Below are 24,211 nucleotides of genomic sequence, written 5' to 3' on the forward strand. Positions count from 1 at the left end.
TGTAAATTGTAAACCAAATATTTAATCAAAATTCACATTGAGTTAATTTTATCTTTAAGAGAAAATAATCTTAAAAATTAGAATCTTAATATTCTAACACAGAAGTGCATTGATTTTTCATTTTTCCTTCCTGTATTGCTTCTTTCTCTCTTTTTTTTTTAAAGATTTTATTTATTTATTTGACAGAGAGAGACACCACGAGAGAGGAAACACAAGCAGGGGGAGTGGGAGAGGGAGAAGCTGGCTTCCTGTGGAGCAGGGAGCCCGACGCAGGGCTCGATGACTTGAGCCAATGACCTGAGCCGGAGGCAGATTCATAATGACTGAGTCCCCCAAATGCCCCTTTCCTGTATTGTTTCTTAAAAGGAATTCATCTTTTTCATGGTTCACTAACATGTACAAACATTTTATTTTACAGTTATTTTTAAATTTATTTTAAAAATTTGTTTAGGGGCGCCTGGGTGGCTCAGTCATTAAGCATCTGCCTTCGGCTCAGGTCATGATCCCAGGGTCCTGGGATTGAGCCCCACATCGGGCTCCCTGCTCCGTGGGAAGCCTGCTTCTCCCTCTTCCACTCCCCTTGCTTGTGTTCCTTCTCTCACTGTGTCTCTCTCTGTCAAATAAATAAATACAATCTTTAAAAAAAATGAAATAAAAAAATAAAATTTTGTTTATTTGAGAGAGAGAGAGAGAGAGAGAGCACGCATGCACATGTAGGCATGCAAGTGCGGGGAGGGGCAGAGAGAAAATTTTCAAGCAGACTCCCTGATGAGCATGGAGCCCAAGGTGGGGCTGGATCCAACGACCCATGAGATCATGACCTGAGCCGAAACCAAGAGTTGGATGCTTAACCGACTGAGCTACCCAGCCACCCCTGTGCAACCATTTTATATTCTGCCCTTTTTCAGCTAACATTTTCTCATATTTATCCATAATTCTGTAGAGTACTCATTGTATTTATAACCATTAATGGGAGCATAACACACTATTGAGCTAATGTGCCCTATTTTACATAGACTTAAGTGGTCCACAGTCTTATTTACATTTTAAGAACATATGTAGTTCTATAGATTTTTTCCCCAGTTGGATTATTTCCTGGGGATAAATTCCCAGGAGTGGAGGGTGCCTGGGTGGCTCAGTCAGTTAAGCATCTGCCTTCTGCTCAGGTCATGATCTAAGGGTCCTGGGATTGCGCCCGGTGTTGGGCTCCCTGCTCAGTAGGGAGTCTGCTTCTCCCTCTCCCTCTGTTCCTCCCCCATGCCCCCCTGCTCGTGCTCTCTCTCTCTCTCTCTCAAATTAATAAATAAATAAATCTTAAATAAAAAAATTCCCAGGAGTGGGATCAGCAATTAAAATGCATGAATAGTTCTGGATTTTGAAGATTTTTAAATTTCCCGTTCAATTCAAGTAAGATTTCATTAACCTTTAACATTTATTTTTGCTAGTTTAGGGAGAATTTTGCTTTGGGAGAATTTAATTTGCATTTCTTTGATTATTAGCAAGGGCAAATATGATTCCACATTTATTATTTTCCATTAAAAAATCTGTTCAAACTGTAACCATTTAAATATTGGAATTTAACTTTAAATTTGAATGAATAGTTTTCATATTATAAAATAAACCTTTTGCCTCTAATAATTGATGCAAATATTTAAGAAATCTACAATTTATCCTTTTGTTCCAGTTAACTTTTTAGTGTTAAAAAGTTTGAGTTCTATATATTTAACTATGACAAAATATCTGTTGTTTCATTTTCTTCACTTGTAACTTTTTGTTTTTTTCTTGAAGTTGGCATAATTGTGTCTTGTTAATTTTCCCCAAGAGCAAACACTAGTTAGTTCTTTGTCCTGATTTACTTATTTCTGCTTTTATCTTATTATTCACTTTTTGTTGTTGTTACCTTGTGATCTTTATTTTCCTGAACTTTTAAGTCAACTAATATATGTAGTTTCTAATTTTTTATTCAAATCTATAAATTTAATCCTAAGAACTGTTTGACTGCATTCACAGATTTTTATTTATATTAAGTTCATTTTCCCTGTTCTCTAAATAGAGATTTAAATTTTGATGTTCTTGACTCAGGAATTTTTTATATGAAAAATTTTTTAAAGATTTTATTTATTTAAGAGAGAGAGAGCTAGCAAGAGACAGCATGAGCAGGGAGGAGAGGGAGAAGCAGGCTCCCCAGTATATACACATAGGCATGCAAGTGAGGGGAGGGGCAGAGAGAGAAAGGACAGGCTCCCTGTCCTTTGAGCAGGGACCCCAGTGCCGGGCTTGATCCCAGGACCCCGGGATCATAACCTGAGCCCAAGGCAGATGCTTAAAAGATTGAGTCACCCAGGCACCCCTATATGAATGTTTTAAAGTCCTGAGCCACATCATTAATTTCTCCTTTGATCAGAGCGTGGACAAAGAATGTTATCACTGTAGTTTATGCTTTTTTGAATTTCTTGAAAATTTGTTTAAGTCTAACATATGATCAATTTTTGTAAACCTTCAGTAGTATTAGAAAATATTTACTTTCTTTGTAAAATATAAATGTAGTATATAGCCATTAATTCCAGCTTAGAAATTATATTCTTCATATTATCTAACCATACTTATAACTACTTTGTATTTGCTAGAAATAGCAAATTAAAATTTTTAATGTCTTGTTTCTCTCAACTTCTCATATTTATAATAGTTTTATATATATATATATACATACATACACACATTAATTTCAGTTATTATGGTTATGTTTACTCTCCATTAACATAGAACATTTGAGATTGATTGGGGCTTTCAAAAGGGTATAATAGCCTTTTGTTTGCTTAAAGTGGAACAAGACAATCTGACTTGATCTTTGGAGCTTTAATACTTAGAGCCTTTTTATATAACTTGCTTAATTTTTAAAAGCAACATTAAACTTCTATAAGAAATATTTTGATTTCAGAATAATAAGAAACTACAGATAAACAAAATTAAGAAAATAAAAAAATCACTCACAATCCCATGACCCAGACATTTTCTAATTGTGTATACAGCATATCTGTTTAGTTATACATTAAACCAAAGAACCTATATGGTAGATGAATTGTATATGTGTTATGATGTAACAACACATCATAAATACTTTTCACATTAATTAATGTGTATTTCCACAAAGTAATTTCAAATTTTTTACAAACTGTCCTATTGTATAATTACAGCACAATTTACTTGTGTGACTCTCTCATTGAAAAATGAGGCTACTTAAAATAAACTGTTATTTTAAAATACTGTATTAGATTTTCTTGTACATACAACTTTGTATGCAGTTGTGATTATAGGTAAGAGAAATTTAAGGGCTTTAACTGCATATTGCCAATCACCTTCCAGATGATTTTGCTAATTCACAAGTGAGGTCTATGCAAGGTCTGTTTCCTGACACCTTTGTCAATACCGCATATTATGATTTTTTAACCTCTGTCTGTGTGCAAGGCCAACCCCTGACATTTATCTTTACTGAAATTTCTCTGGTTACTGGTGAGGCTGAACATTTCTTCAGGTGTTTAAAGCCCTTGATATATATATATTTTTTGGGGGGTGGGGACTTTCTATTCACATTTTATTACATTTTAAAATATCTTCTATTGATGTGCTTGTCTTTTCCTTTTCATTTGAAAAAGACTGTATTTGTATTTATTTTCCAGCTTTATTGAGATATAATTGACATATAACATTTTGTAAATTTAAGGTGTACAATGTATTAATTTGCTACACTTACATATTGCAACATGATTACCACTATGGTATTAGTTAACACTTCCATCACATCACATAATTACCATTTCTTTTCTTTTCTTTTTTGTGGTGAGAACATTTCAGGTTTACTCTCTTCGCAACATTAAAGTATATGTTTTGTTAACTATAGTCACCATGCTGTACATTAGATTCTTAGAACTTAATTCATCTTATAACTGGACGTTTGTATCCTTTGACCAACATCTCACCATTTTCCCCATCCTCCAGCCCCTGGTAACCACTATGCTTTCTGTTTCCATGAGTTTGGCTTCTTTTAGTCCCACATATAAGTGATATCATACAGTATTTATCTTTCTCTGTTGACTATTTCATTTAGCATAATGTCCTCAAGGTTCATCCATGTTGTAAACAGCAGGATTTCCTTCTTCCTCATGGCTGAATGATACTCCATTATGGGTCTTTGTGTGTGTATACTTGTGTGTATGTGTATACATGCCATATCTTCTTTATCCATTCATCTATTGATGGACACTCAGGTTGTTTCCATATCTTGACTATTGTGAATAATGCTGCAATAAACATGGGAGTTCAAATATCTCTTTGAGATCTTGTTTTCATTTCCTTTGGCTATATACCCAGAAGTGGGATTGCTGGATCATATGGTAGTTCTACTTTTAAGTATTTGAGGAACCTCCATACTGGTTTCCATAGTGGCTGCACCAATTTATTTTTTATTTATTATTATTATTATTTTTTGGGGGGTTGTCAAATGATCCTTTATTGAAATATTTTCCTTTGTAGTTAACTAGCTGGGCATTCCACTGCACCACTGTTGATGTCATCTATGATGTCATGAGGGTGGCGGCCATCAACATTACAGCCCACAGACTGGGCAGTCCCCAGGATCTCTTTAATGGTTCCAGAGAGTTCTCTGGCTAAAGATCGGTGTTGCATCTGTCGGGCAATATTGACAATCTCATCAAAAGTGATATTTCCACTGTGCTTAATGCTTTTCTGCTTCTTTCTGTCTCTTGGTGGTTCCTTGAGGGCTTTGATAATTAGGGCAGAGGCAGAAGGTACCACTTCAATCTGGGCCTGTCTGTTCCGAATGGTCAGTTTTACTGTAATCCTTAGACCCTTCCAATCACCAGTCGCCTTGGCAATGTCATCACCAACCTTTTTTGAAGACAGACCCAGTAAGCCGATCTTTGGGGCCAGGGCAGACATGGCACTGAATTCGCCACCGGTGCACCTCAGGTACACGGCTTTGATCTCACTGGGGTCGAACTTAGGTGGCATGGCGGAGGTGGCTGGTGTTGGATGAACCCGGATTCGGGATGACCAAAGACAGTTGCGCCTTTGCCTCCTCTGAGCCGAAAGCCAAAAGAAAGCGGCTGCACCAATTTAATTCCCACCAACAGTGCACACGGTTCCTGTTTTTCCACATCCTTGCCAATGCTTATTGTCCCTTGTCTTTTTGATGATAGCCATGGTAGGCTATATGTTTCTAGGATTTTATCCATGTCTTCCAGGTTATTCAATTTGTTGGCATGTAATTGTGTGAGGTGATATCTCATTGTGGTTTTGATTTGCATTTCCCTGATACTACTGATGTTGAGTATCTCTTCATGTACCTGTTCTGTTGGACATATGCATGTCTTCTTTGGAAAACTGTCTATTCAGGTCCTCTGCCCATTTTTTTAAATTGAATTTTTTTTTTTTTTTTTTTTTTTTTTTTTGCTATTGAGTTGTATGAGTTCTTTATATATTTAATTATAATGTGTCTCAGTGTAGCCCCTTTCAGGTTCAACCTATTTGAGCCTCATGGATCTGGATGTCCATTTCTCTCTCCAGGTTTGGAAAGTTTTCAACCATTATTGCTTTAAATATATTCTTTTGTTTCTTTTTCTTTCTTGTCTTCTGGAATTCTCATAATTTGGACATTATTTCTTTTCATTATGTCCAATCAGTTCTGTAGGCTTTATCATTCTTTTTTCTTTTTGTGCCTCTGACTGGATAATTTCAAATGTCCTGTCTTTTAAGTGACTGATTCTTTATTCTGCATGGTCAAGTGTGCTTTTGAAGCTCTCCATTGAATTCTTCAGTTCAGTCATTGTATTTTTCAGTTCAGGATTTCTATTTGGGTTTTTTTGATGGTTTCTTTTTCCTTGCTGAACTTCTTGTTCTGTTCATCCATTATTTTCCCAATTTTGTTTAGTTGTCTGGGTGTTCTTAGAGCTCACTAAATTTCTTCAAGAGAATTATTCTGAGTTCTTTATTTGACATTCATCGATCCCCATTTATTTAGGGTCAGTTATTGGGGCTTTGTTCATTTTCTTTGGTGGTGTCATGTTTACCTCATTTTTCATGATCCTTGATTCCTTACACTGGTATCTGCTCATTTGAGTAAGCGGTCACCTCTTCCAGATTTTACAGGTTCACTGTGGCAGAGACAATTCCTCATCAGTCTGCTTAGTTTGGATTTCTGGACATGTCAGCTAGCAATCCTTGAGCAGGTGGGGCTTGCTGTCAGGGTCTACTTTGGGGTGAGGCCACTGCCCAAGCTCTGAGGTTGGAGGTGGGGTATACTGGCTGAGAACAGTTGGACAGGACTGCTGACTTGGTTCTCTCCCCAAGCAAAGTTGTAGGATGGCTATGTGGTTGCCTAGATTCTCTGGTCTGGCTTCCTAGATGGCTGGGACTGGGTACTATACTCAGTAACAGGTAAGGCTATGAATTAGCTTCCCTGTCCTGGTGGGGCAGTGGAGTGAGACCCAAGGCCCTCATGGCTCATTGTTTGGGGACCTAAATCAAGCAAGGCTGTGCCCTGAATTCTCTGGCCAGATGAAACCACTGCTTTGCAGACAGGGAGCAGAGCTGCTAGATGGGCCATGCAGCTTCTCATGTACTCTGGTTAGGTTTCTGGTCAGGTGGGCTAAAAGCTGTGTTCAGCAATGGGTGAAGTTACAAATTAGTTTCTCTGCCAGGGTGGAACAGGAGAACTGGCTCCAAGGCCAGAAAGGCTCTCTCTTTGTGGTCTTAACTCAAGCCAACCTGTACACCAAGTTTCCTTTCTGAATGGGCCCCCTGGCTTTGCTCTGTGGATAATCATCTCTGCTTGCTTTATTTTCCACTCAATTGTTGTTGGTGGCCAGAGCTGGTGGTGTATATACATTTGGCTATGGGTCCTTTCTCATTTGTGAAAAAATATTTATATATTCAGATATAAATTCCCTGCATGTCACAGATGTTAAAAATATTTTCCCATTTTATGACTGTACTTAATTTAAAATAATTTATTTATGCATCAGATCTATCACTTTTTTATTCCTGCCTAATTTCTATAAAAGTTTATTTTCCCTAACGTTGAAATGCCCAAGTATAGTCAATGTAGAAAATTTTCTTCTTTAGAATAAATTCGAGATCAGTTAAGTTGGTTCTTATAGACATAAATGTAATCATGTAATCCTATTTTAATTTTAAAGTTAATTTAACCCTAAAACAGACATCATTATTTTCCTTTTCTTGTGTAAGGCATATTCCCTAATTGATTTCAGTTAGGGAATAACTTCCTTATATTTACTGCTACAGAAACAATTTATTACTTTCTACTACCCATGTCCTTCTCAAAGAAAAGTTCAAACCTCTCTCACTCCCTTAATCTTTGATCATATTTACTTACTCGGAATTTAAAGGGTAACAAAATGGTTGGTAAAATAAATGAAAACGTAGTATAAAAGTCTTTTACAAGGTCTAAGATATCTGCTATCCAAGGGAACGGTTCCTTGAACTACATCATACAAACTATTCAAAGCACACTCATGATCATGACACTTGTATTTAGCTATTTAAACATATACCTGGGTGTCCGTGAAGAGAAAGACCATATTCCTGTCATCTACACCAGCCAGTTTGTACAGCTTCCTCAGGTCTTCGTGAAAACTGTCATAATTATATCCCCGGCTCAGTTCAATTTGCAAACATTTGTAACCACATATGTGAGCTGCAAGTCTTGTAAGAGACTGCTTTCCTGTGCCTCCTACTCCAACAAGCAGGGCATTGCCTCTTTCCTGACGGATCATGCGGGCAATCCTGCAGGCAGCAAAGTAGAGAAAGACTTTGTATTTCTTTTCTTTTCTTTCTTTTTTTTAAAAGATTTTATTTATTTATTAGAGAGAGAGAGAGAACGAGCAGGAGGGAGGAGTAGAGGGAGAGGGACTCCTCGCTGAGCAGGGAATCTGATGCGGGACTCGATCCCAGCACCCTGGGATCATGACCTGAGCTGAAGGCAGACCCTTAACCGACTGAGCCACCCAGGCGCCCTGCTTTTGTGTTTCAATGGCAGAATTGAGTAGTTGTGACAGGGACCATATGACCTGCAGAGTCTAAAATATTTATTACCTGGCCCTTTATAAAAGAGGTTTGTTGGTTCCTTTCCTAGGATCTTTTGCCAACTCCTCCCCTACAGTAAGCAAACAGGTGATTTAGGCACCATTTCCACTGTTACGTCTCTAACAGAGTGGCACATCTAACAGAAGGCACAACAGATCATTGTTTATTTCTCTTCAGTCACCCAGGTAGGTATAAAATTGAGAGGTAAAGGGATATGTAATAATGTTTTGCTATTGTTTTCCATAATGTGCACATGTTCGACAGTAGATGAAATATTGACTATTATAAAAATCTTGCATTTTATATGTTACTCTTTCCTTGTTTCATGTATAGTACAGTAATTTGATTATTTTCATCTTAGATTATTGAAAACAAATAACTTGTCCATTCTGTTTCCAGTGTTCTTCTTCCTGTCAACTTACATATCCAGAGATAGAAAACCCTCTTCATTAGAAATCCTCCAAGGTTACATTTTCTCTACTGTAGTAGACAAGGGAAGGCTGTCCTCATTAGTGGCTTACATTTTCACAGAGATCTGTTTTACCATCCTTGAAGTGTGGTGACAACTTTGGGCATATGTAATAGGTGGAAACAGCCTGGAGCAAATTGCCCTTTGAAAACACAGGCTCTAAAGTAAAAACAATTTTTTTTTTTCCTGAGTTGAGAAGGCTTTTATCCACTTATCCTATGCAAAAAAAAAAAAAAAAAAAAAGTCTAAAATGTCACCAACAAATGGAAACGTAGTATCTGCTAAATTACTGAATATTTAGTAATTGTCCCATAATTCATGTTCATAATGAAGCCCTTTCTATTGCTACTCAGCAGTAGGTATTTGAAAACTCTTACAAGCAGAAATTTGTTTACTCTAATTCCTAACTACTGATCCTCTTTAGAAAAAGATGTCTACATCGTTATTCACATGGCAGCCCTTTGTGTATCTGAAAACCAAATCTCCTCCATTCTACAAATGGCTTTTAATTTCCTCCTGTAATATTTTAAGCAATCCTTGAGTAGCCTGGTGATTTTCTTTCACAAAAGTCAGAAAGATTATAAATAAAATTAAGTTGACTTTGCCTATCATCTGGTCTATTCTCCAGGAAGTTTCTCAGACAGAGTACTGCCATTATTTTTTCTTTACAGGCTCAGGGCCTATGTGAGCTATAGGATAAACGTTGTTAGGAGGTAGCGTGTGGGTATGTCGGCAGGGGGATAGATGAGAAGCAAGTGGTATCTCGACAACCCAGTGACAAACTATTGTATAACACTGGAGTTGTGACAAAAATAAATTCTCAAATTAGAGTTAATTAAACAGAAGTAGAGGAAAGGTAAAAGACTTGATTGCTTATGGTTTATAGAAAAAAAAATCCTAGGATTTAACAGTCAAAATTAACACGATGCAATACTAAAATGTAGTTGACAAGGGAAAAAAACCAGTCATTAAAATCTTGCTATGATAGCAGACCATGGGAGATCCTGTCCTCACACACACCTCACACTGCGGATTCCAGAGAATACCGTATAAAGTCTGGGTGTCACATTTTAAGTGGAACGTGGAGAAATTATCAAGCACTCAGTATGTTGAGGCTGGAAATAATCCCTAACAGGCAATAGTGGAAGATCTGGGTTATATCTGCCCAGAGAATACAAGCGCTAAGAGGAACCTAGTCACAATTTTCAAATATTTGGAGGGCTGTAATGAAAAAACTGGATCCATTTTGGGTGGAGGCACCTGCAGCCAAGTTAGGGTCAAAGGGCTGGATGCGATTCTCTGCCTATGACTCACTAGCTTGCGCACTTTGGACAATTCACCGGATCTCTCTGTGGTACACAGTATTGTCCAAAAATGGCTGCAGTACTATTTCTGGTCCTACTGGCTCTTTGATCCTGTCAAGAGATAGAGTCTCTGACCCCTTCTTGTGGACGGGGTGAGCATGTGCCACTCCGTTGACTAACAGAATTATGGTAGAAGGGATGCTATGTGACTTCCTAGGTTAAGTCGTGAGAGGCCATTTGGCTTCTACTGTCACTCTCAGGGCACAAGCTTGGGAGCCCGGAGCCATGGGAGAAGCCCGGACACCCTGATGCCGCCGCGTAAGAGACACAGGCAGTACGCACAGAGGCAGAGGTGTGCCAGGCCCTCCAGCTGCTGTCTGACTTGAACTGCATTGAGACCCCAAGACAGAACCACTGGGAACCATGAGATCATGAACTAATGAAGCCACCAAGGGTTGCAGGGGCTGATTATGACCACTGGAATATTCTCTGAGTCTTATTAGTAGAGAGATTAGGATATTGAGCTGCAGAGAGGCGTTATCACAGTTAAAGGAGATACTCCGTATCATGGTTTTATATTCATGCCGTTATTGTCACTACTTCACAGGATGGGACAGATACCAGATGTCACAGGGAGCAGATTTGGCATCATCCTTGAAGCGTCATTTCAATACTTGGAATTGTCCAACAGTACACAGATGCACTTTAAAAAGTGATGCATCCTGGGACGCCTGGGTGGCTCAGATGGTTGGGTGTCTGGCTTTGGCTTGGGTCGTGATCCCAGGATCCTGAGATCGAGCCCCGCTTTGGGCTCCCTGCTCAGTGGGGAGCCTGCTTCTCCCTCTGCCTGCCGCTCCCCCTGCTTGTGCTCTCTCTCTCTCTCTGACAAATAAATAAAATATTTAAAAAAAGTAAAAAAAGTGGTGCATCCTATGATTTCCCTCATATGTGGAATTAAAGAGACAAAACAAAAGAACAAAGAAAAAAAAGGACACCAAAAAACAGACTCTTAAATATTGAGAACAAACTGATGGTTACCAGAGGGGGGGATGGGTGAAATAGGTAAAGGGGATTCAGAGTGCACTTGTCATGATGAGCATTGAATACTGTGCAGAAGTGTTGAATCACTGTATTGTACATCTGAAACTAATACAACATTGTATGTCAATTATACTGGAATTAAAATTTGGAAAAAAAAAGTGGTGTATGCCCCAAGGACTGCAGATATTCAGGCTGGATACCTATTTGTCAGGGATATCTCTCAAAGGAAACTTTGGGGGGTGAGAGTCAGACTCATAAGCAGATGGAATCTACAACCCTTGGATTTCACTCATTTTGCTATAATCTTGAAACCCATCTTTCTTTAGGCATGCATGTAATCAGCCTTGTCATACTGTACATGTATCTCTGTAAACTACCTTAGATCCTTTTTTGTAATGAGACAGGGCATTTAAAACAAACAAAAACAACCTATTAATATTTAGCAAAAATAACCCCTGGGACTCCATAGAAAGTTCATGCCACTTATATTTAAAATATATGAGGAGGGGCACCTGGGTGGCTCAGTCAGTTAAGCGTCCGACTCTTGATTTTGGCTCAGGTCATGATCTCAGGGTCCTGAGCTCAAGCCCTGCATTGGGCTCCGAACTGGGTGTGGAGCCTGCTTCAGATTCTCTCTCTTCCTCTCCCTCTGCCCCTCCCCACCCCTGCTCTCCTCTCTTTTCCCCTTTCTAAAATAAATAAATAAATAATAAATATATATATATATATAAAATAACTTTTACATTATGGCAAGATTTGCTAATAGGCCTTTGTTCATCTAGAAATCTAAAGACTTTTGTATGACTTAATTCTTACCTTTTAATACACAAGAAATTAGATTAATGCATTATTGGGCACCTTATAGTATATACCTTGAAACATGTTCTATAGCATCCTGGAAGAACACCAACTTTACTTCTTTGGGATTTGTAAGGTTATAATCATCAAGATAGTCCTCTAGAACATTTGCGATTTTCTCCATATCGGGCATGTCATCATAAATCCGGTCAATCTTATCTGCTCCAAACTATAAGATGATTTATGGGAGAGGGACCACGTTAGATCAATTATGGCACAGAAATATACACAACATTCATAACCTTAGGAGGGAACATTATTTTATCCATGTTACTATGTAATCATTTGCGTGCATATTTTATTTATTTGTATATATATTTGCATATATATATATGCGCAAGGCTTTCAACCCAAGGAAATGGGACTAAGAAACTCAGATTTTCATAGTAACTGAAAATCCATTTCATTTAACTTCAAACAGTACATTGGAATTTCAATGATCTTTGCTATAAAATTCATACAGCAGCTCAGAAATAGGTTTCCAGTTTTTCTTGCTATACCTTACTTTGGGTTTGTACTTTTGCTCTCAGGCTGTTGACATCAGAGAAGCTAAATGGGCTGAAAATGATGCATGCCAGACTGTTATGGTCATAAACAATCATGCCAGAACTACATGTAGTTTTTACACAGCAGTCATCTGATTAAATAAATCATGGAGAATGAAATTTGGGGTGAACTAGAAGGAATTGAGTTCCTGTTTGATGTCTTGTGTGGACCTGTGGATGTGGTCTTTTCTTTGCTGGGGCAACTGCCCTGGGGGCATTTTCATTTGGAGCCAGTGACTAAAATAATGCAAGAAGGGTCCAACTGTTGTTTTCCCTTTGCTTTATTCTCCCATTTGATGATTGTATCAGTAGAAACACATGGGAAATATAATCACCACCTGGAAACAAACTTTGGACTTTGTTTTTAATAATACATTTAAATAGATATATTGCATGTAAATAAATTATTTATCTTTTTTATTTGATAGGGGTTACCAGGGTGATGAGGTAATTGCATACATACAATATAAACACAAGTTCGTGCTTTTGTTTAACCAGCACTGATTGAGAGCCTGCTCTATACCTAGCTCTGTGCGGGAAGCTGGGGATTTAGGGTGAACAGAACAGACACAGCCCCTGCCCTCTTGGAGACACTAGGAATGTTGTACCCAAACAAAAGTCAACTTGGTAAAACGAGATGGTTACCTATCAACATAGGTAGGATGGTTAGAAGGAGACTTATTCAAGGCGGTTCTAGAAGGCAAAATTAGGGCTGGTGGGTACACGTTATTGGGGGTACAAACTGAGGAGCATAATGTCAGAAAAATTTTGCTACTGATGAGAGCTACCCTGAAATGAGGAGGGCAGCATGGTTACCTACTGAGCTGCTGGAAGTGTGTGAGCACAGGCTGAACAGCTACACAGAATACAGTAAGCGGGAGAATGCCAGTCCTGAGTTAAGAAACTAACCCTCCCTGTTGCCTTCCAAATCAAAAACTTGATGGGTCTCTGATTCAAACTATTACCAAAATGAATGTGACTAGATCAGGAGTCAGCAGTCTGTTTCTCTAAAGGGCCAGATAATAAGTACTTTAGGCTTTGCAGGTCATATTTCCTCTGTTGCTACCTCCCCTCTGTGTCTTGTCATGTGAGAACAGCCATGTAAAAGAACAGCACACAGTCAGGTGGGTGTGGCTGTGTGTCCATAGAACTTTATTTACAAAAATGGGCAATGGGGTAGATTTGGCCTATGGGCCATAGCTTGCTGACCCATGGTCTAGATCTTTAATCTTCACAGATGCAAAGTTCTTGTTGAATATGAAATTGAACTGTAAAATAGTAAGTGCTTTATTTATCTTCAAATATAGGCAAGTCAGTTCAAGATACTCACCTTAATAAAGTCTCCAAAGATGATGGGTCTATTTAAAAAATATTCCAGGCCAATTGCAATTCCAAAATGCTTATCTATTCAAAAAACAAAATCAATTTGTGATATATGATAAGCTTGAATGCAGTGTTTCAATAAGATATACAGAATAATATCAGCTGTTACTTTACTTAGAGGGCTTAACTAGTAAATGAAAGTTGAGAGAAAGCCATGTTGATACCACACCATTTTAGTTTGGTTGATAATCTCCTGGATTTAAGATTAAGAATGTTTAATATTAATAAAAATTTTATTAAATAATAGATATTGAATATATATTTAATAAATAAGAGGTACTTTAGAGATATCTTGGCTTCTTACCAGACAAAATACTGGTTCTCTTTCCCTTTTCTACTTAAAATTGCATACTGAATTTAAAATATTAATTCTTCCTGAATTTTAATAAAATGATTTTCCTAATATTTCACATATTTCTACATATTTGAGTCACTGAAGAGAAAAACTTTTACCCATGAATGACTAAAACTCATTTTGCTTCACCTTATCTAAGCTCATTTTAATTTTTCTTTATAGAAATCAAATTGCTTTTCTAGGCCCCCCACCAAAGAAAGAAAAAGAACAGGTACATAACGATTGATATTTACTGGCCATTTCTGTCAAAATAGTATGGAAATAGTGTTTATCTTCATTATTAATCAAACGGTCATGGAAAACTCTTTGGCATTCATGGCAAAAGAGTCTAAATATCTGTATTTCTTCTCTTATTGTTCCTGGATCACACTGGAGGATACCTGTTTTTGAAGAAAGAGGAAAAAGGAAACTTCTACATTTGTGAAATATCTAGTAACAGTTTAATTAACTAGAAAATCCTGCTGAAATCCAGCTTTATCCCCACACTACCAGAGGTGGGTGCTTCCCTAGTGGGTATACACACATAGAATAATGGTGATCTCTCCATAGTTTGGCTATTGCGGACATTGCTGCTATGAACATTGGGGTGCATATGGCCCTTCTTTTCACTACATCTGTGTCTTTGGGGTAAATACCCAGGACTGCAATTGCTGGGTCATAGGGTAGCTCTATTTTTAAATTTTTGAGGAACCTCCACACTGTTTTCCAAAGTGGCTGTACCAACTTGCATCCCCACCAACAGTGTAAGAGGGTTCCCCTTTCTCCACAACCTCTCCAACATTTGTTTCTTTCCCTGTCCATTTTTGCCATTCTAACTGGTGTAAGGTGGTATCTCAATGTGGTTTTGATTTGGATTTCCCCGATGGCTAATGATGATGAACATTTTTTCATGTGTCTGTTAGCCATTTGTATGTCTTCTTCAGAGAAGTGTCTGTTCATCTCTTCTGCCCACTTTTTGCCTTGATTATTTGTTTTTTGGGTGTTGAGTTTGAGAAGTTCTTTATAGATTTTGGATACCAGCCCTTTATCTGTAGTGTCATTTGCAAATATCTTCTCCCATTCTGTGGGTTGCCTCTTTGTTTTGTTGACTGTTTCCTTTGCTGTGCAGAAGCTTTTTATCTTGATGAAGTCCCAAAAGTTCATTTTTGCTTTTGTTTCACTAGGTTTTGGAGATGTATCTTGAAAGAAGTTGCTGTAGGCGATGTCAAAGAGGTTACTGCCTATGTTCTCCTCTAGGATTTTGATGGATTTCTGTCTCACATTGAGGTCCTTCATCCACTTTGAGTTTATCTTTGTGTATGGTGTTAGAGAATGGTCGAGTTTCATTCTTCTGCATATGGCTGTCCAATTTTCCCAGCACCATTTATTGAAGAGACTGTCTTTTTTCCATTGCATGTTTTTTTCTGCTTTGTCAAAGATTATATGATCATAGAGTTGAGGGTCCATATCTGGGTTCTCTATTCTGTTCCATTGGTCTATATGCACCCCAATGTTCATAGCAGCAATGTCCGCAATAGCCAAACTGTGGAAAGAGCCAAGACGCCCTTCAACAGATGAATGGATAAAGAAGATGTGGTCCATATATACAATGGAATATTACTCAGCCATCAGAAAGAATGAATACCCAATTTTTACATCAACATGGATGGGACTGGAGGAGATTATGCTAAGTGAAATAAGTCAAGCAGAGAAAGTCAATTATCATATGGTTTCACTTATTTGTGGAACATAAGGAATAGCATGGAGGACATTAGGAGAAGGAAGGGAAAAATGAAGGGAGGGGGCATCGGAGGGGGAGACGAACCATGAGAGACTATGGACTCTGAGAAACAGGGTTTTAGAGGGGAGTGGGGGGGATTGGTTAGCCCGGTGATGGATATTAAGGAGGGCACGTATTGCATGGAGCACTGGGTGTTATACGAAAACAATGGATCATGGATCACCACATCAAAAACCAATGATGTATTGTATGGTGACTAACATAACATAATAAAATTTTAAAAAAAAGAAAAAAAGAATAATGGTGATCTCACTTTTTGAAAGCAAAACTGGACATATTATCTGACAAAAACCTTTTTCTTGCTTTGTGATATTTCTTTCACTGAACACGTGAAGTGGTCAGACTTCATAGTATAGGCTATGTTCATCTCTATTACATTCGGTTGCAACATGTTAAGTGAGGAGTGTCACATCTCTTTAGTATACATATATATTCATCCAGTAACTCCCCCCACCCCCACCCCTGACCTTTACCCTGTTTTCAAAACACGAATTCCCTCTCTCATTCTTTTCCAGTGTTCAGTCCTCACCAAATGCCCTTGGTCCTTCTGGCTTCTATTCCAAATTACTCTGATTACTCTGTATTAATATAAATTATAACTGTAAATGCAGTTCTAATAATATCAAGTTACAACAAAAGCAGTGATGTATAGCAGTCCTTGAAATGTTCATTCTCTCTGGGGACACTTCATTTCTCACGACACAGTGCAGAGCGGGACAGGGAGAATATTTACTCTACACATAGGTATACATGGCACACAGGATGAACCATACAACATAAGAGCAAAATCCCTGAGTAGGCTGAAGGGGAGGGGGACACTGAATGTGTCAGATGGGGTATTGGCACATGACCGGAACAGGGACAACTCAGCCACTGCAGTAGGAGGAAAGGCAGATGCAAGTGGTCTGGGATAACTGGAAGATGAGGCAGTTCTGGTTCTATTTCTTCTATTTTTTTTTTTCTTTTTTTTGGTGAAATAAAAAGACAGGTCATCAGCTGGGAGCCAGAAATGGAAGGGGATGCTGGTGGTCTAAGGAAAGCTGTGAAGTCATCAGGCTGCGGTGGGGGTGGAGGGTGAATTGAATAGGGAACATGTAATGGGATTTCTAGGTGGGGCACAGACACTCATAGACATATAATTCTGAGAGATTGGGGTGAATGAAAATGAAGGGAGGGTGCAGGTCAAAGAATGAGGGTTCCATACATTACCTTGTACACACTTGGATAAATCTCTCAAGTTAAAGACATAATGGGACTTGGCTGGTGTTGGCAGAAGATCAACACTCATTCTGTTATAAATCTCAACTGCGGCTTCTACAATGTTTGCTGCGGTTTGCTTTACAGCTGGTGGGAAGTCACTAAGGAAGCCATTTAAGATGGCCTAGAACAAGTAACATAATGTGAGAGGGTTAGATTTTTTTTTTTAAACAACAAAAATTTCTCATCTTTCAAATACTCCAGATCTGATGATGCTTTTTCTAATAATAATTAGAAAGCCGAATGCCAATGCAAGGACATATGGGTGATAAAACTCTGCCATTCCCTTCAGAATATGTCGCCGAAAATGGGCTCACTCCTGTCTTCTGTGATAGTCTGGTGATGCCTGAGCAGCATTTGTATCTGACCAGTGAACTGACTGAACTTACTCTCCACGTAATTTAGACTTTTGCTTCCTGTGGGTCCAGAGGTTCATTGTGGCGTACCCAAACTCATCTGGAAATGAGCTGAGGGCCTCTCTCTGATATTTATGGGTGCATGACCAACAATTCCATGGAATTGTTGTTTAAAGTGCAACTTACTTGTAACTACAACCCGCCCCCCTTCAGCTTCCCTGTCTCGGCATATGGCCCCACCCCGTGCTCAGAGCAGGAGCTTGCAAGTCTCCTTTGACACCTTCCATTCTCTGTCCCCACAGTCAAGCTTGAATGCATATCCGGGATCTCTCTGGATCCCGGACATCATCCCATTCCAGGCCTGACTCTTTCATCTGGGCTTCTTCAGCCCCTCCTTCTCCTACTTGCCTCTCCATTTCCACTCCTGTCTCCCTTCAGTTACCTTTGGTCAGGAAGATCAGGCACTGCCCAGCCCCTCACTTTGTCTTCTTCCCCATTGCTCACCATGACCCAGCCGCCCGGGCCTAACCACCCAGGCTCTCTCCCCTCCTCAGGGTCTTTGCACAGCTATCTCCCACGCCCACCCTCTTCCTTAGGGCTCTCTGCTGCCAGGGACTTTTTCACTCCTGTGTTTTAGGTTACCTGTCATCTCTTTGCAGAGGCCTTCCCTGACTCCTCCTCTCAGTGTCTCTTATGGCTCTCTCATCTTCTCATATACAACTTGCCACAATCTCTGAGTACATATTTATTAGCTAGCCTACTGCACCCAGATGCTTGGGACAATTATTACAGATTTTTAAATAGGTAAATTCCCATCACAATGGTGATGGGATGGCACCAGAATGCACATCAATGCTTGTAAGTCAGTCCTTGTGACTTTAGATTTCGGATTCTCATATAGGAGATATTTTAAAATAAACCCAAGTATTTGTTTCAATGAGCCTCCTCATTGAACATTAGTTTTAGCAGCCTACGAGGACTATCTTTTGAGCTACTCCCCTCTGGGCCCCCAACATGAGTTTACCATTCTCCATATGGCCCATATTTTGAGTAGGAGCATCCCAATATATATAAAATAAAAATTTTACTATACATATGTACACTATATATAAAAAAATTAAAATTCTAGTCTGTTCCTTCTCCATCCATTGTAAATTTGTATTTATAAATATAGTACATATATAACCATATTATATAGTTTTATATATATAGTATTAATATAATACATATTAGTTCATTTATCTGTTTATTATCTGTCTCCATGGTAGAAGCTACATGAGGACAAGGATGGCATCTTCTTTGTTTAAAATGTAATACCATGCACAAACAATGAATCATGGAACACTACATCAAAAACTAATGATGTATGGTGATTAACATAACAATAAAAAATTAAAAAAGTGTAATACCAATGTCTGGCCCCTGGTACATGCTCAATAAATATTTCTTTAATAAATGAAATTAAGGGCTACTCAATTTATATTCAAAAATTAAAATTAGCATGTCCTTATAGAGTTTACTGAGGACCACAGCTTGGTCTTCTATTCAAAGGTCTGGCTTACATGACATATTTGGCAACTTCAAAAAGCTTCTACTAAGAATATGCACACAAGATAGAGCCAGAATTCCCACAGTCTGGGGGAAGGATGCTTTGGCATGAGCACACTGTTAGTATTTCATGGAGTTGATCATTGGTTTCAATTACTGCTGTCATACCTTTCTAATTAGAAATTATATCTAATTTAATGACAACATTATCAACTTAATTTGTTGTGTGCTGCTTAGTTTACCTTTAGAATGTACAGTGATGCATATTTTTGGTGTATACATTTTCACTAAGTAAACAGTAAGACATGTATGAATGTGTCACTGCCCCTCTTTGGCTCCTCGGCGATTTACTGCCAAAGTCAGCTTCTCCAGAGCAGTCACCTAAGTGTCTTATTCCACTTGTATGCCCACATTACCATTTCTCGCCCCTGTGACTGCATTTGCCCGTGTGCCTCTGTTCCCAGGATCTGTTCCTCCCTGTCAAGTCTTGTTCCCCAAGGCTCAGCTCCCTATCTTCTCGGTGAGCCTTTGTGGTTGGTTATGGCACGCTCACTCTAGTCGTGCTGCTTCACGATCTCTCAACATCCTACTCAAAATAATGTTGCATCTTTTACTGAACACTTCTGCTAAGCCCTTACAGGGCAGGCACGGTTATTTTTCCCACTTCAAGGTTGAGGAAGTGGCCCTTTAGGGAAGTTTGTACAGGTGGAAGAAATAGGGGTGGTTGTTTTTGTTGGAGGTGGTGGTGGCAGCGAGGCAATGAATTCTGGGTCAGGTGCGTGGCGCTTGAGCTTGCCCATGTATGGGGAGCTGGTCAGGTATGAGAGGAGCACAGAGGCGGGGGCGGGATAGCACCTGAGATCTGCTGAGTGCTGAACGGCATGGGCCCATGATACAGCCCGCCTTAAAGGCTTTGGCAGTCTTTCTGCATTCCTGAAACTCTCTCTGGGGCCACAAACACAGAAGGCAGTGATGCAGATGCCCGTCAGCTACTGCCCAGAGGTCCCTGTGTTTACCTGCTCTCTGCTCAGCAAAGGGACAGATGGGCTCCTCAGAAACACAACAGCCTATTCTGACTGTGGGAGTTTGGGAACACACGTTTTCTCTCTCTCTCTCTCTAGGTTTAAATTCCCACTCACCTGAAAAATCTGCTTCAGACTGTGCTCTGAGGGCATGGGAAGGCACAGCATGCTGAAGTGGCGGATGAAGCGGGGAGTCACAGGGTTGCGGCCCCCGCCTGGGGGTGCACATGCCGATAGGATCGTGACATCCTGGGTGGGAAGAAACCCATGCGAGTCACCCAGCCAAGCAGGAGACGACAGCTGCCCATACCGGTGGCAGGACGTAGAACCAACACTTCTTTTGAGGACCTACCACGTGACAGCATTACCTCATGTCCTCCTACACATTACCTGACTTAATCCTCATAACCACCTCAGGAGATCTCTACTGTTACCCTCATTCTGCAGATAAAAATATCAAGACCCTGGGTGGTTAAGTTGTTCAAGGTCATTCAGCTAACGCTTCTATCTGTAGAAACACACCGATGTAAAAATGTAATCTTAAAAGATGGTTAAGAATTTGTATGTTAGGTCAAAAGATATTCGTTCAACAAATATTAAGTATCATGGATTCTTGTTATTTGTTGTAGTTATGTTCTATAAAATCATGGAACACTGAATTTACACACAGTGAACCATTGCTCCTGGGGGGGAACTACAGAGTTGGGTTCCTATGAGCCTCTGGTCATAACATTTTCAACTGACCTATACATGATACTGTAATTGCCTCTGGTCTTGCCTCCTCTTAGACCACCCTTCCCTGTGGCCAAGGGAATCTTTCCATAACAGTTCCTCTAGAGGCTGTGCATCTCTTAGAGGATAAATCCACGTTCCTTATCATGGTACCAGGGCCCCCTGGGCTGACCTCTGCATCTGCTGCCACTCTGGTGCCCACATTCCACAGCACCGTGGTGTTCCACACTCCCTGCTTCAAGATGCAAAATGCTCCCTTCCCTTGCTTGCCATGCTCGGACTGCAAAATCCCCTTCCAACATCATCTCTTCTGGGAAGTCTTCTCTCATCCTCAACCAGTGCCCACCCTGCCTCCCTCCACTCATCACCCTGCATTATAAATACATGTGTCCATCTATCCCCTGAAGCTGAGTCCTTGGGGAGATAGGCCTATCTCACTTGTCCCTGAATCTCCTGAATAAATTAGCAGGGCAAGAATTTAAAATAGATTAAATAAATTGAGTCACATACACCAAGGCTGTAGGTTAGAGGCTGAATTGTGTCCTCCTCTTCTCCTGGTCAATCATACATTGAAGGCCCAACTCCTGGTATCTCAGAATGTGACTATATTTGGAGATAGGGTCTCTAAAGAGCTCTAATCCAGTATGGGTGATGTCTTTATAAGAAGAGGACATTTGGACACAGACGGATACAGAAGGAAGATTACGAGAAGATACAGGGAGAAGACTGCCATCTGCAAGCCGGGGGGAAAAGCCTCCGAAGGAACCCACCCTGCTGACCTTTTGATCTCAGACTGCCGGCCTCTACAACTGGGAGACAATAAATTTCTGTTGTTTGAGTCACCCAGTCTGTGGTATTCTGTATGGCAGCCCTAGCAAACAAATACACCATCTTTTCTTACTGTTTAAATTTAAACACACAAAGTAATTTAAAACCTAAAGTAACCTGTATGTCTTTCCAAAAGAATTTGTTTCTGTCATAAAATCCACCAAAATCTTGATACTGCCGAAGTAATTCAATTGGAGGTTGAGAGCCATAGTGATCTAGTCTGGGCATGTTTAAATCATCAACAAAAATCACAACTTGTTTGTTTCCCGGTGCTCCTGGGGAACAAAATGAATTTAAGAATTAAGATTTGCCATTGGAAAATGTAAGACAAAGCTCAGGTAAGGCTTTGAACTCAGTGAACACCCCGTAGGTTGTAATGCACACATTCTGAGTGACGAGGGCCCCAGCAGGGAGAGGTGGATAGGGCTGAGACACCCATACTGTCAGGTGGGCCCCCACCCTCACTCCCAGAGGGGCAGGATGCTGCCAGCTCTCCAGTCAGGTTTGGATCTTTCTCAATCCCAGTCACTGCCACTGCTCTCCCCAGCTGTGTGGCCTGGCATGGGGTGAGGAAGGTCACTTTCTTTTCAGAGCAGGAAACAGAAGTACTCCAAAAGTTTCCTTACATAAATGCCATTGCACCACCCTCCCCAGGGAAAACAGGGCTGGATATTCAAAAGCATCCTGATCACATCAAAGGGAAATCCAATATGGTGGAACTTCACAATGCCATATTTAACTTAGAGAACATCAATATACACACTAGTCAAAAAAAAAGAGTAGTGACAGAGAAAAGAGAACAGTGTAAGCAGAGGTGACCCCACCCACTCTGGCATCCAGTACTTGCCAACATTGAAGGAACCAAGGCAAACTCAGTGCCCCATTCCATCCTCCAGATCCCAGAAGCCAAGTAGCTGGACAGAAGTGGTGAGGGGCTCAAAGAGAATCATTCAGAAAGACATGGGTCTCCCACCAGAGAGACTGGCATCAATTGCCCTGTGCCTACCAGAGTAGGGAAAAGGGAATAGACAGGAGACAGTAAAGCAGCTGGTACCCCCACAGCTTGGCACAGAGGGCCCGTTAGATAATGGCGAATGTGGAAGGCAGCTGGGCTCGAGCTGGCCTCATACGCCACCCAGGAGGGCTGTGGGCTGGCCAGTGGACCCAGCAGCAAGGACTGCAAGATGTACTGCTGGAGGGTGGGCCTGAGTAGGGGCTGGGACCCTGATTCCCAACATTAGGGAACCTTCCAATGGGGAGGCCAGTGCCTGACCTGTGCACATCTTTTTGGGGAGTCCCTCAGGGAGCTGCTCCTGGAAGCCTGCCACACAGGTAGCACAGACTGTCGTTTAGCACCAGCAAGAGAAGCAGACAATCCACACGAAGGCCCATATAATGCCAGTTAGGGAGAACATTGTCCTGTCCTCTCCTCCTCCCATCCCAACACACCAGAGCCTCCTACAGGAGGGCCAGGAAGGGCAAAAGGGCACCCCGTGCTCTGCTGCACCTCCAGCACAATGAGCCACAAACCAGGTCCACGACAGAGGAGAGGAAGAGCTTTACATTGGGTTTCGGATTGAAACCTTACATTAGACCTGACTCAAAATAGCTGCAAGTGACCAGAAGTTATGCTCTTTATCTAAGCAGTTAATATGGGATGGTGAGGGAGATCCCACAAAGCCTGGCTGAAAGCACTGACTGAAGACAAAACCTAGACAGTCTCATGGCAATTCCTTGCAGAGTTCGGATAACTCAGTGCACCAGATACAAAGTCGTTTGTTGGTTTGTTTTAAATAAAGGGAAATCAATGCAGGTTTGAAAGCATGTGTGGAGAGGAGAAGCCACAGAGAGGAGAGATTGAAGATGTTCTGAGTTGAAGGTGATGACAGAAATACACTGCTTGATTGCTAATGGTAAGATGTCTGGATATACAGCCCAGGAAAGAATGCCATTCACAGAATCACCTTTACAAATAAAATAAGCAAAGAAAATATCCATTTGTAACTTTATTACATGCAGTATTTTTGTGATTATTAGTTTAATAAAAAATTTGGGTAAGACAAATAAAAATGATCACTCTTACCTAGTATATTTTTTCTTTTCCTTTCCAGTTTTGACTCAATGATCTCTTGTGTTCTTGCAGATGAAGTTTGAGCAGAAAAATTCAGATAAACAGGAACATAGCCGGCTGATTCCTGAATTCTATTCAACAATCCTTTTGCAATGACAGACTTTAAATTAAAAAATATGTTAATATATGTATTCAATATATCTTTCAATTGTCCACATCAGTAATAATCCAGTACAATGAATAAAGAAACAGGATAAAGGAGATAGGTTAAAGCTAGATCAAAATGTCTACCTTCTTCCTGGAGATTCCATTTAATTATATTTATCAGAGCCAAAGAGATAGTCTAACCAGCTCTATCTTAGCAAAAGTTTTTATTTTAGTTTTATACCAAAATCCACCTTGGTTCCTATCCAAGTCAATTTGGTAGCACGAGTCCTAGAAGAACCCAAACCTCTTTTAGAAATAACTTAGAGGGGAAAAAAAGAGAAGAAAAAACCCAAAATAATGTAGAGGGTCAATAGTCAATCTCTGTTTATGTGGA

At 40.0% G+C, this 24,211-nt stretch overlaps 2 protein-coding genes across 2 annotated transcripts in view; both read right to left on the minus strand.

Annotated features, from left to right (window-relative positions):
* DNAH6 (dynein axonemal heavy chain 6) overlaps positions 1–24,211 on the minus strand; it is a 244,011-nt gene that overhangs the window by 85,060 nt on the left and 134,740 nt on the right. The window contains exons 40-47 of the mRNA XM_035001185.1: positions 23,683–23,830; positions 21,717–21,874; positions 20,157–20,288; positions 17,066–17,237; positions 14,310–14,456; positions 13,669–13,742; positions 11,808–11,962; positions 7,590–7,821 (exon numbers count right to left, since the gene is read on the minus strand). Of these exons, the coding sequence (XP_034857076.1) occupies positions 7,590–7,821; positions 11,808–11,962; positions 13,669–13,742; positions 14,310–14,456; positions 17,066–17,237; positions 20,157–20,288; positions 21,717–21,874; positions 23,683–23,830 (1,218 nt within the window). The remainder of the gene's footprint in view (positions 1–7,589; positions 7,822–11,807; positions 11,963–13,668; positions 13,743–14,309; positions 14,457–17,065; positions 17,238–20,156; positions 20,289–21,716; positions 21,875–23,682; positions 23,831–24,211) is intronic.
* Positions 4,491–5,228, minus strand: LOC118007924 (60S ribosomal protein L12-like). Its single transcript, XM_035001184.1, has one exon. It carries the CDS (start codon positions 5,026–5,028, stop codon positions 4,531–4,533), a length of 498 nt encoding a protein of 165 aa, XP_034857075.1. The 5' UTR covers positions 5,029–5,228; the 3' UTR covers positions 4,491–4,530.

The sequence above is a fragment of the Mirounga leonina genome, unplaced genomic scaffold, assembly GCF_011800145.1.
Source record: "Mirounga leonina isolate KUSES-001 unplaced genomic scaffold, KU_Mleo_1.0 Mir_125, whole genome shotgun sequence".
NCBI lineage: Eukaryota > Metazoa > Chordata > Mammalia > Carnivora > Phocidae > Mirounga > Mirounga leonina.

Excerpts from the sequence above, each read along its gene's own strand:
- LOC118007924 (XM_035001184.1), bottom strand. The coding sequence starts at position 5,028 with ATGCCACCTAAGTTCGACCCCAGTGAGATCAAAGCCGTGTACCTGAGG.